Source organism: Scyliorhinus torazame, chromosome 15 (assembly GCF_047496885.1).
Source record: "Scyliorhinus torazame isolate Kashiwa2021f chromosome 15, sScyTor2.1, whole genome shotgun sequence".
NCBI classification, from domain to species: domain Eukaryota; kingdom Metazoa; phylum Chordata; class Chondrichthyes; order Carcharhiniformes; family Scyliorhinidae; genus Scyliorhinus; species Scyliorhinus torazame.
The window spans coordinates 205,857,789-205,871,410 of NC_092721.1; the positions used below are offsets into that span (position 1 = coordinate 205,857,789).

General features: G+C 47.3%; 1 protein-coding gene across 3 annotated transcripts in view; it reads left to right on the forward strand.

Moving 5' to 3' along the window:
• xrra1 (X-ray radiation resistance associated 1) overlaps positions 1–13,622 on the forward strand; it is a 136,557-nt gene that overhangs the window by 35,066 nt on the left and 87,869 nt on the right. For all 3 annotated transcript variants that reach the window (XM_072477493.1, XM_072477494.1, XM_072477495.1), the window contains 2 exons: positions 3,613–3,685; positions 11,844–11,941. In XM_072477493.1, the coding sequence (XP_072333594.1) occupies positions 3,613–3,685; positions 11,844–11,941 (171 nt within the window). The remainder of the gene's footprint in view (positions 1–3,612; positions 3,686–11,843; positions 11,942–13,622) is intronic.

The window sequence follows — 13,622 nt, forward strand, 5'->3', positions numbered from 1 at the left end:
GGCCCCGTGTCCAGCACCTTGTTTCACTGGCCCTGTGTCCAGCACCTTGTTTCACTGGCCCTGTGTCCAGCACCTTGTTTCTCTGGCCCAGTGTCCAGCACCTTGTTTCTCTGGCCCTGTGTCCAGCACCTTGTTTCACTGGCCCTGTGTCCAGCACCTTGTTTCTCTGGCCCAGTGTCCAGCACCTTGTTTCTCTGGCCCTGTGTCCAGCACATTGTTTCTCTGGCCCCCTGTCCAGCACCTTGTTTCTCTGTCCCAGTGTCCAGCGCCTTGTTTCTCTGGCCCCGTGTCCAGCACCTTGTTTCTGTGGGCCAGTGTCCATTACCTTGTTTCTCTGGCCCCGTGTCCAGCACCTTGTTTCTCTGGCCCAGTGTCCAGCACCTTGTTTCTCTGGCCCAGTGTCCAGCACCTTGTTTCTCTGGCCCCGTGTCCAGCACCTTGTTTCTCTGGCCCCGTGTCCAGCACCTTGTTTCTCTGGCCCCGTGTCCAGCACCTTGTTTCTCTGGCCCTGTGTCCAGCACCTTGTTTCTCTGGCCCCGTGTCCAACATCTTGTTTCTCTGGCCCCGTGTCCAGCACCTTGTTTCTCTGGCCCCGTGTCCAGCACCTTGTTTCTCTGGCCTCATGTCCAGCATCTAGTTCCTCTGGCCCAGTGTCCAGCACCCTGTTTCTCTGGCCCCGTGTCCAGCACCTTGTTTCTCTGGCCCCGTGTCCAGCACCTTTTTTCTCTGCCCCTGTGTCCAGCACCTTGTTTCTCTGGCCCCGTGTCCAGCACCTTTTTTCTCTGGCCCCGTGTCCAGCACCTTGTTTCTCTGCGCCTGAAATCCTTGTTGCTTGTGTTCACATTTTCCAGTCACAGATTGTTTCTCAACCCACATTTGCTGCTGGCCTGGTTCATACTGAGCCTGCCAGCAGTAAGCATGCGGCAGGAACAGCTGGTGATTGAAGGAGCTTCCCTTGAAAAATCATCCATTCCAATTTACCCATTTTGCATAGAATCATAGAATCTACAGTGAAGAAGGCGGCCATTTGGCCCATGGAATCTGCACCAGCTCTTGGAAAGAGCAACCTACTTAAGCCCACACCTCCACCCTGTCCCCGTAGCCCATTAACTCTTGCTAACCTTTTTTTTTGGACACTAAGGGCAATTTAGCATGGCCAATCCACCAAACCTGCACATCTTTCGATTGTGGGAGTAAACTGGAGCACCCGGAGGAAACCCACGCACACACGGGGAGAATGTGCAGACTCCGCACAGACAGTGATCCAAGCCGGTAATCGAACCTGGGACCATGGAGCTGTGCAGCAACCGTGCTAACCACTGTGCTACCGTGTTGCCCTAAATCCAGCTCACAAGAATGATGCCCAGAATTAAGTGCTTGTCAAATGAGGATCCTGGGTCTGTACTCGATGGAGTTTGGAGGTGTGAGTGGAGGATCTTATTGAACCTTACAGAATACTGAGAGGCTAGATAGACTGGATGTTGAGAAGATGTTTCCATTCGTGGGAGAAACTAGAACCTGAGGACACAGTCTCAGACTGAAGGGACGACTGGGATGACGGACACCTCACTCCAGTGTGACCAAGGATGGGATGTTCAATATTGAGGAAAGATAGAAGGAAAGGAAATGGAGGTGGAGTAGCGTTGCTGATTAAAGAGGAGATTAACGCAATAGTAAGGAAGGACATTAGCCTGGATGATGTGGAATCTGTATGGGTGGAGCTGTGGAACACCAAAGGGCAAAAAAGGTTAGTGGGAGTTGTGTACAGACCACCAAACAGTAGTTGTGAGGTTGGGGTTGGCATCAAACAGGAAATTAGAGATGTGTGCAGTAACTTTGGATAGTTAAGGAAGTGGCCATAGAAATGGTGGACGCATTGGTGATCATTTTCCAGCATTCTACAGACTCGCAAACCCGCAAACTCTACAGACTCTGGAAGAGTTCCAATGGATTGGAGGATAACACCACTGTTTAAAAAAGGAGGGAGAGAGAAAACGGGGAATTACAGCAGATGGTGAAATTTGAATTCAATTAAAAGTCTAATAATGACCATGAAACCATTGACAATTGTTGTTTAAAACTCATCTGGTTCACTAATATCCTTCAGGGAAGAAAATCTGCCGTCCTTACCTGCCCTGGCCTACAGCAATGTGGTTGACTCTTAAATACCCTCGGAAATGGCCAAGCTAGCCACTCAGTCGAAGGGTAATTAGAGCTGAGCAATAAATGCTGCCCCAGCCAGCAATGCCCACATCCCATGAATGATTAAAAGAAAACTGTTGAAGAGCAGCCATCGGGATTGTGGGCCGGCTTTCTTGCCCCAACCTTTACCAGTCTGGCAGCGAGTGTGGCCCCCATAATGTCCAGCCTGAGATCGCAGCTCTGACACCTCTGAGTTCAAGTGCCTTTCCAGAGACTTGACAACAATAATCCAGGCTGACGCTTCAGTGTCGTATTAAGAGGATGCTACATTGTTAAAGGTGCCATTGTTTGGATGTGACATTAAACCAAGGCTGCCTCGCTCTCAGGGTAGATGTCACAGTTTCCATGGCATTATTTTGAAGAAAACCAGGGAGTTCATCCTTGGTATCCCGGACAATATTTATCCCTCAAATAATTTAAAAACATTTTTTAGTGTACCCAATTCATTTAGGCTACTCAAAGGGGCAATTTAGCGTGGCCAATCCACCAACCCGGCACATCTTTGGGTTGTGGGAGTGAGACCCACGCAAACACGGGGAGAATGAGCAAACTCCACACGGACAGTGACCTGGGGCCGGGATCGAACCCGGGTCCTCAACGCCGTGAGGCAGCAGTGCTAACCACTGCACCACCGTGCCAGCATCCCTCAAATAATATCGCGAAAGATACAGAAATATTAAAATTGAAGAGAAAAATATTGCAAATGCGGGAAATCTGAAATAAAGAAAACAGAAAATACTGGAAACACTCAGCAAACGCGGCATCTGTGCGGAGAAAAGCAAAGTTCACGTTTCAGCTCTGATGTTTTTAGTGTTTGCTTCCATATCCCCTCTTGGAGCACTTGATAGCAAATGAGATAAAGCCAAATATTTAAATGGCAAAGATCAAATCATCAGTGGAAGGGATTAATTTCCCCACTTGCTTGCAAAAGGGTGGAGCAGACATCCGCAAATGCATGTAATTACATCGACTGCTGCTGGCTTTATGTGATTCAACGCAGATAATCTGTTTTTAGTGATGTCGGTTGAGGAATAAATATTGTGCAGAACTTCCCTCATCTCCTTCAAAATAGTGCCAAGGGACGTTCATCTTATAAGGAGCCATAGTTTGACATCCAAATGACAGCACAGCAGTGCTATCTCAGCAGTACACAGCTTACTGGCGTGAGCCCCTCCACTCTCATACAGTTGTCAGAGACAGGGTGAGAGGTGCTGACCTCTGTAACTGCTGAGTGTTTATAGCTTTCTCACCGTGCCACCCAATCATTAATAAATGTCTTGCACTATTCTCAGTAAGAAAACAAGCAGAATCATGATGTACAATAAACGTCTCTTACAAGTGGAAACGACTTGAATTAAAACTTATAATAAATCCACATTTGTTTTTATCTATTTTATATATTTTTTTCAGGTTAAAGAAGAAGATTTTAAGTTGTTTGATTCTGTGGTTTATGTAAATGCGGCAGAAAACCATTTATCTCTTGGTAAGAATCGATTAATTTAAGGAAATATATGTCCCTTCATCCCCTGGGAAGGAGAGGGGAAAACCAGCCAGAGTCCAGGCTTCTGTTTTCAGTATTTCCTGTTGCAAAGTGTGCGTGCTCGTGAGAACAGAATCCAACATGGCAATGATGCTGTCCACAGGGTAACAGCCAGTCAGCACCCAAGTGAGGGTGGCCACTGGGGCTGAATCGTGGCTGGGAATAGCACTGATGCAGGAGAAGCTAGATACCAACATGAGCTAGATGAGATGATGTAGCGTGGGAGGAGGTTTGTGTGGAGCACGCAACGGGTGGGCTGAATGGCCAGTTTCTGTGCTGTACATTCTTTGTAAAGTGAGGCGGTGTCGTAGCGGGATTGTCACTGGGCTAGTAATGCAGAGACCCAGACTAATGCTTTTGGTTTCGAATCCCACCATGGCAGATGGTGAAATTTGAATTCAATAAAAAAACATCTGGAATTAAAAGTCTAATGCTGACCAAGAAACTATTACCGAATGTCTAAAACCCCATCTGGTTCTCTAATGTCCTTCAGGGAAGGAAATCTGATGTTCCTACCCAGTCTGGCCTACATGTGACTTCAGACTCACACCTAGCAAGTCACTCAGTTTAAGGGCAATTAGGGATGGGCACCAACTGTTGGCCCAGCCCAGCGACGCCACCTCACAAGAACTAATTTAAAAATAAATTCTATGTGATACATGTTCTCCTAAGACATAGCAACGTTCTAACCACAGCACCAGATGCAGCCAAGAGGCCTGGAAATTTCCTATGGGGGTGAGAAAGAGTGAGAGAAAATCAGACTGAAAGCTAATTACTTAGGAATATTCTCATCCTCATCCCAGTTGCTTGGTTTAGAATGGTACTGGCAGCGATGTCCTGCTACTGACAGGGGAGGCAGTGGCGTAGTGGTATTGTAACTGCACTAGTAATCCAGAAGCCCAGGGACCTGGCAGATCGAGAAATATAAATTCAACAAATATTTGGAATTAAAAGTCTAATGACGGGCAGCACGGTGGGGCAGTGGTCAGCACTGTTGCCTCACGGCGTCAAAGACCCGGGTTCAATCCCGGCCCCAGATCACTGTCTGTGTAGAGTTTGCACATTCCCCCAGTGTCTGCGGGGTCTCACCCCCACAAACACAAACATGTGCAGCGAAGGTGGATTTGCCACGCTAAATTGCCCCTTAATTGGAAAAAAAAAGAATTGGGTACTGTAAATTTATTTTTAAAAGTCTAATGATGATTGTTGTAACAATTCATCTGGTTCATGAATGTCCTTTAGGGAAGGAAATCTGCCATCTTCACCCGGTCTGGCCTACATGTGACTCCAGACCCACAGTAATGTGGTTGACTCTTCAATGCCCACAGTTCAGGCAATTAGCAATAGGCAATAAATGCTGGCTTCGCCAGCGACACCCACATTCAATGAATAAAACAAAATCCACAATGATAACATTCAGGTTTGTGTTAGCAAATTTCAAATAAACTTGCCAAATGCCAGGCAATGACTATCTTCAACAAGAGAAAATCTAATAATTTCCGTTTAACGTTCAATGGCGTTACCATTGCTGAATCCCCTTCCATTATTGTTGACCATAAACTTGAATGAACCAGCCACATTAATACTATGGCTACAAGAGCAGGTCAGAGGCCTGGGAATCCTGAGGTGAGTAACTCACCTCCTGACCGCCCAAAGCCTGTCCATCATCTACAAGGCACAAGTCAGGAGTGTGATGGAATACTCTTCACTTGCCTGGATGAGTGCAGCTCCAATAATACTCTAGAAGCTCAACACCATCTGAGTCACACTTAAATATTCACCACTGACACACAGTAGCAGCAGTGTGTACCATCATTAAGACCCAGGAAGCCGAGCGGTAAGGTGAACGTTGATTTATTCAAATTGTGAAATTGTGCCCATCACATATCAAGAACAGCAGTGGTCCTGGTACCAACCCCTGAGGATCTCTACTGTATTCCTTCCTCCAGTCCAAAAACAACCATTCACAACACCTGTCCCTGTCACTCAGCCAACTTTGTATCCATGCTGCTACTGGTCTTATTTCATTGGCTTCAACTTGGCTGGCAGGCCTATTGTGTAGCATTTTGTCAAAGCTTTTGGGAAGTCCATGTACACCACATCAATCCCATTACCCTCATCAACTCTATTATGAAAAAACTCCATCAATTTGTTGTTTATTATCTTATGCTGCATAAGAAAATGGTGCTGATTGGTTCGCAAGTCAGTTGTGTTTGGTCAAGGCATTGACATGGAGAATGGACCAAGGAACTATTGCCCCCATGTTTTGGGTTAATTCAAAAGAGGCACAGGGCACGATTTAACCAAAAGGTTTCTAAGTGTGGTAGCGAGCGGGAATTCCTGCGAGCTTCCAGACACTGGGACCGGCCAGGCTGTCACCGCTATAAAATGTTGATTGGACTTTCAGTCTGCAAATGATGGTCCAGCCGGCTGATTTGCCGGGACCCTGCTCGCCAGCCCCTTTCTAACAAGGGAGAGCAGCACTTAAACTGCTGCTGCACAGCCAACCCAACACAGCTCGCAGCCGTGCCACTGAGGAGACCAGCCCCACGATTCGGGGATACCGACCTGGCCAGATTGTTGGACACGGTAGAGACCAGACGGAATGCCTTGTTCTCCTGAGGGTCTCAGAGGGTCAGCCACAGGGCAGCCAGTGCCGCCTGGGAGGAAGCGGCAGCGACCGGCAGCTCGGGGAGCATCACCAGGAAGATCAGCACCCAGTGTCTGGACAATATTCATTTTTCTTGCAGAAGACACTCCCTGCATATTCTTAACTTGGAGTCACAGAGTTTTACAGCACAAAAAAAGCCCCTTCAGCCCATCATGTCTGCACCAGCCATCAACTGGTGCAGACACTTCCTCCAGACCCTTAAACCCCCCCTCTGAGAATGCACCTGGCACCGTTCCATTCCCTGGCACACCCGTGTCCAGCCGCCACCCCAATCCCACCCCACCCCATCCCCATACTCCCTACCCCACCTTATCACTATCCACCCCATCTCCCCAATCCCCATATACCCCACCCCCCTTGGCATATGCCCCATCCCCCTCCCTCCACCCAACCCCTGACCGAGGCTGGCCCCCCGTGGCTGCCCCATTCCCCCCTCCGAACACCAGGACAGCAACCCAAGTGCCCCCGGGCTCATTGCCTGGGGGGAAGGTGGTTACTCACCTCCTCAGCTCCCCGCAGCAGCCCTTCTGCCAGCTTCACCGTCTTAAAAAGATATACTGATTGGCACCCACGTGACCACTTCTGGTCGGCCATTAGATCACGGGAGGTTGTTTAATAGGATTGCTCCTGTTAATTGTATGGAGATTGGCCTTAAGTGGTGATTATTGGTTTCTTGCCATGATACGGCGGGATCCTGATTTCACTAACGGGGTGGGCCGGTTAGATCACCAACGGGGTGGGCCGGTTAGATCACCAACAGATCGGCGCCCAGTACGGCTCTCTATTTTGGCCTCTCCCGCGATCTTACAATCTTGGAATATAAGGAAAGTAGGAAGGAACTTAAGCAAGGAGTCAGGAGGGCTAGAAGGGGTCACGAAAAGTCATTGGCAAATAGGGTTAAGGAAAATCCCAAGGCTTTTTACACGTGCATAAAAAGCAAGAGGGTAGCCAGGGAAAGGGTTGGCCCACTGAAGGATAGGCAAGGGAATCTATGTGTGGAGCCAGAGGAAATGGGCGAGGTACTAAATGAATACTTTGCATCAGTATTCACCAAAGAGAAGGAATTGGTAGATGTTGAGTCTGGAGAAGGGTGTGTAGATAGCCTGGGTCACATTGAGATCCAAAAAGATGAGGTGTTGGGTGTCTTGAAAAATATTAAGGTAGATAAGTCCCCAGGGCCTGATGGGATCTACCCCAGAATACTGAAGGAGGCTGGAGAGGAAATTGCTGAGGCCTTGTCAGAAATCTTTGGATCATCACTGTCTTCAGGTGATGTCCCGGAGGACTGGAGAATAGCCAATGTTGTTCCTCTGTTTAAGAAAGGTAGCAAGGATAATCCAGGGAACTACAGGCCGGTGAGCCTTACTTCAGTGGTAGGGAAATTACTGGAGAGAATTCTTCGAGACAGGATCTACTCCCATTTGGAAGCAAATGGACGTATTAGTGAGAGGCAGCATGGCTTTGTGAAGGGGAGGTTGTGTCTCACGGGATCAGGGGTGAGCTGGCAAGGTGGATACAGAACTGGCTAGGTCATAGAAAACAGAGAATAGCAATGGAAGGATGCTTTTCTAATTGGAGGGCTGTGACCAGTGGTGTTCCGCAGGGATCAGTGCTGGGACCGTTGCTGTTTGTAATATATATAAATGATTTGGAGGAAAATGTAACTGGTCTAATTAGTAAGTTTGCAGACGACAAAGGTTGGTGGAATTGCGGATAGCGATGAGGACTGTCAGAGGATACAGCAGGATTTAGATTGTTTGGAGACTTGGGCGGAGAGATGGCAGATGGAGTTTAATCCGGACAAATGTGAGGTAATGCATTTTGGAAGGTCTAATGCAGGTAGGGAATATACAGTGAATGGTAGAACCCTCAAGAGTATTGAAAATCAGAGAGATCTAGGTATACAGGTCACTGAAAGGGGCAACACAGGTGGAGAAGGTAATCAAGAAGGCATACGGCATGCTTGCCTTCATTGGCCGGGGCATTGAGTATAAGAATAGGCAAGTCATGTTGCAGCTGTATAGACCCTTAGTTAGGCCACACTTGGAGTATAGTGTTCAATTCTGGTCGCCACACTAGGCTGTGGAGGCTTTAGAGAGGGTGCAGAAGAGATTTACCAGAATGTTGCCTGGTATGGAGGGCATCAGCTATGAGGAGCGTTTGAATAAACTCGGTTTGTTCTCACTGGAACGACGGAGGTTGAGGGGCGACCTGATAGAGGTCTACAAAATTAAGAGGGGCATAGACAGAGTGGATAGTCAGAGGCTTTTCCCCAGGGTAGAGGGATCAATTACTAGGGGGCATAGGTTTAAGGTGAGAGGGGCAAGGTTTAGAGTAGATGTACGAGGCAAGTTTTTTACACCGAGGGTAGTGGGTGCCTGGAACTCGCTACCGGAGGAGGTGGTGGAAGCAGGGACGATAGTGACATTTAAGGGGCATCTTGACAAATACATGAATAGGATGGGAATAGAGGGATACGGACTCAGGAAGTGTAGAAGATTGTAGTTTAGTCGGGCAGCATGGTCGGCACGGGCTTGGAGGGCCGAAGGGCCTGTTCCTGTGCTGTACATTTCTTTGTTTTTTGTTCTTTTGTTCTTGTTGCACTCTCGCTTAAGTGCAATGTGGCCATTAAACCGCACCCAAAATGTCTGGACAAATTCCCTTTTCTTGCAGAAGATAGGTCCCTACATATGCTTATATTGGAGTCATACAGCACAAAAAAATACTTCAATCCACCATGTCTGCAACAGCCATCAAGCACTTATCTATTCTAATCCCATTTTGCAGCACTTAATCCATAGCCTTGTGTGCTGTGGCGTTTCAAGTGCTCATTTAAATACTTTTTTAATGTTGTGAGGGTTCCCGCCTCTACCACCCTTTCAGGCAGCGAGTTCCAGATTCCCACCACCTTCTGAGTAAAAAGGTTTTTCCACAAATCCCCATAAAATCCCCTGCTCCTTACATTAAATTAAATCTATGCCTCCTGCTTATAAGGGGGGAAAGTTCCTTCCTATCTACCCTATCCATGTCCCTCATAATTTTCTACGCCTTAATCAGCCCTCCCCTTCCCACCTCCACTTAGTCTTCTCTGCTCCAATGACAACAACTCCAGCCTATCCAGTCTCCCTCGAAATATTCCAGCCAGGCAACACCCTGATGAATCTCCTCTGCACCCTTTCTAGTGCAATCACATCCGTCCAATAGTGTGACATCCAGAACTGTACACGGTTCTCTCACTGCGACCTAACGAGCATTTTATACAATTCTATCTTAACCACCCTGCTCTAATATTCTATGTGGTTAATAAATGCAAGTATCCCTTATGCCTTCTTAAGAGTAGGCAATTATTTTTTTCCCAATTAAGGGGTAATTTGGCATGGCCAATCCACCTACCTTACACATCTTTGGGTTGTGGGGGTGAGACCCACGCAGACACGGGGAGAATGTGCAAACTCCACATGGACAGTAATCCGGGGCCAGGATTGAACCTGGGACCTCGGCGCCATGAGGCAGCACTGCTAACCACTGCACCACACTGCTGCCCCCAGATGCCTTCTTAACCACCTTATCTACTTGTCCTGCTGCCTTCAGGCATCTATTGACATGCACCTCCAAGGTCCCTCTTGTTAAGTAATGGGTTAAGAGACATTCCAACTACTTGTCTCATTTATGTTAAGTATTCAATAATTGACACTGATATGTAAAGGGGCTTCAGGTGGCCTTTGTGTCAGGTGATGTGATGATAGAGTTTTGTGCAGTGTCTGTTAAAGTGAAATAAAGGTATTTGTGAAAAGGGGCAGAAGCTTTGACTCTTTATACAACAGCAGCAAACGTCTAACACATCTGGTCCTCTGTATTTCAAAACATCCTGTCATTCATTTGCCTTGCCAGTCCTCCTAAACTGCATCACTTCACACTTTTCAGAGTAAACACTTTTCTTAAATGTTTTTATTGGAATTTCATATCTTATATTCAACAATTCACAAGTTACACATTACAAAACCAGAAAGGAAAATAAAAACAGAAACAGAAACCAACATATATATTTACAGGCAAGTGTCTTCTCTCCTGTAATGGCCGTGACTCCCCCCCCCTTTGGCTGGCATACATATGTTACAGTCCCCAATATGGTCAGAGAAAGTATTCGCAGCTGTCTATTTACAGTTTGGTTAGGTTTCACCTTGCCCTCGGGCCAGTCCCCTGCGGTTTTGACCTTTGTCCCTCGCGTTCTCACTGCGTGTCTTCGGCCCCTTCCTCTGCCCCCTATCCACCCCCAATTGTCGTGTGCCATGTCCTGTTCGTTATGGTGGTTGGAGGAGGATACCCCCCCCCCCCGGGTTTAGTCATCTATTTTTGAGCTAAAAGTGCCAAATTTCAAGTGTCCAGGAGGAGAGTCCCCTTTCACGTGTCCGCACAGGACATCATGAGACCCGAAGTTCCAGGGGTTAAGTTTCATTCACCACTATTCTGCCTATCTGAAGAGCCCATCTATATTGTCCTGTAACCTAAGGCTTTTCTCCTCGCTTTTTACCAATTTTAGTGTAATCTGCAAATTCATTGATCACACCTCCTACATTCACGTCCAGATCATTGGATTAGTTCTTTTTTATAAATTTAGAATACCCAATTTATTTTTTCCAATTAAGGGCAATTTAGTGTGGCCAATCCACCTACCCTGCACATCTTTGGGTTGTGGCCTGAAACTCACGCAAACACGGGAGAATGTGCAAAATCCACACGGACAGTGACCCCCAGAGCCAGGATTGAACCTGGGTCCTCAGCGGCGTGAGGCAGCAGTGCTAACCATTGCGCCACCGTGCTGCCCCTCACGTCCAGATCATTAATGTACACTACAAACAGCAAGGGAACCACACCAATTCCTACGGTACACCACTTGACACAGGCTTCCAGTCACAAAAACAAACTTCAACCATTATCTCTGCCTCCTGCCACAAAGCCAGTCTTGGATCCAATTTGCCAAGTTGACTTGGATCCCATGGACTTTTAACTTCTTGACCAGTCTCTGATGTGGGACCTTGTCAAAAGCCTTTTTGAGAAGACCCATCAAATGTTGCTCTCATCTACACATCTATACATCTTCCCTTTGAAATGTAATATTTGTGCGTTTGTCCTGATAAGTACAAGATGAAAAGCTTTGACAGAAGGCCTCTTTTTTCAGCAATACTCCATCAAGGCGCTTAAACACAAATTGCTTGCAAAAAATCAATGCTGGCTTTCCTCAAATTATCCATACTTGCCCAAGTACCTGTTAATTTTGTCTTAGAGAAGTAATCTGGCAGGCTTGCATACATTCCTTGAACTTGTCCTCCGCACTATTACTGCAAGTTTGGTTTACCCAGTGTACAGGATGATACAAAATCCTCATGTAAACTGCATGCGTTACATCACTTTCTTCTGTGTTGCTCTCAGAACCATTTAGATTGTTTCCAGCTATCCGCGAACTTGATCTTAGCCTGAATGAGCTGGCGAAGCTGTGGCTGATCCCATATGATTTCCCCTACTTGGAGGTAAGTCATTCAATTTAGATTGGTTCCAGTTAAACTCATGTCCTGCACACCGAGCCTACAGCTAAAGAGTAGATAGGCATTTGAGTGTTGCTGAAAAAAGACATTTTGTTGAAGATTTTCCTCTTCAAGTAAATGATAAGTATACCATGTCAGGGGAAAGAACAACGTCATACTGTATGAGAAGAGGGTGCTGATTGGTTGGCAAGTGGAGTCTGATTGGTGAACACATTGCCATGGATAATGCACCAGTTAATGGCGAGTGATAGTTAACTGCCAGGTGTTAGGAAAACAAAGCTAGTTTTAGGGAATTATAATGTAATGGTAAACATTAGAAATAAAGGATAGTTTTAAGTGTGTTTAATTTAATGTTCCTGTGCCTGGAAGGGGAAAACCTATGCTGGACTAAGGTGTTTATGTATCTGGGAGTTGGTTAAGTTCTAACTGTGTTTCTATTGTGCTTAGAGAGGGCGACAGTGTGAAGAGTAAATAGAAGTAGCAGTCATTGCTTTGCAACTGAAGGTCATTTTAAGGGTAGAAAAGCTCTTGGCCGGGATTCTCCATTGCCCGACGCCGAAATCGTAATCAGCGATCGGGCGGAGAATCGATTCCACCGCCGGAATCGGGGACGGCACTGGCTTGACGCCGGTTTGCGATTCTCCGCCCCCTCCAAACTGGCGTCATCATGATGCGCCCTGCCGCAATGCCATCGGTGTCTCATCGGCCAGCCCACCCGTGATGTTCTGCCTCTGATGGGCCGAGTTCCCGAAGGCGCGGGACACGTGTGGTCACACAAATCGTGAACCCGACATGGCGGCTGCGGACTGTGTCCAGCGCCTCCACACTCGGCCAGGATCCAGGCTGCTGGCCGGGGGTGGGGGGGGCTTCTTCGCGGGCTGGTGGGGTGGCAAGGGAATTGCCAGGGGGTGGGCTATGGGATCGCGGGTGGCGGGTTGGGTCCGCGCAAGGCCGGCGGGATGTTGTACGGCGTGACTGATGCAGGTCATCAGCTGTGCCCATGCGCGGCCCAGGACCCACCCATTCTCCAGCAGTTCTCGATGAGATTCGCGGGTGTTTCATGCGGCGCCGGTGCTAACCGCTCACTGGTACTGGAATCGATTAGGGATTTGCGCCGATTTATTTGACGTGAACCTCCTGCGGATTCTACATTCGAGACGGCACTTAGCCACAGGAACGGAGAATCCCGTCCCTTATGTTTTAGTTTTAGCCGGATATCTTGAAGTTGAAGACAGGACACCGGGAGTGAACATCTCTCAACTCTTCCAGAAGAAAGACTGGACAGAATGGGAGCTGCAAAGAGGCAGGCTTCCTAAAGAACAGTTACTGAACAGATAATCAGGGAATTGGGACAGAAAAAATGTCTTAAGACGACTGAAGTTAAAAGAACAGAGACTAACATATTGTTCAGAAGAAGTCAAGGAAGAGTAAATACAGTGTTCTGAGTTAAACAGACAATTGCAGTAAACAGGTTGCGACTGTGCGCAGGGCGCATCATGATGACGCTGATTTGAAGGGGGCGGAGAATCGCATTTTATTAGAGTCTGAGAATAGAGAGTTAAAGCAATTGTAAACAGTTTGTACAGCGGTCAAGACAAATAAATCCCAAAAGGGGTGGTGTAAATCCTGGACGGGTTTCACTGTTAAAAGTGGAGTGGAAGCTTTG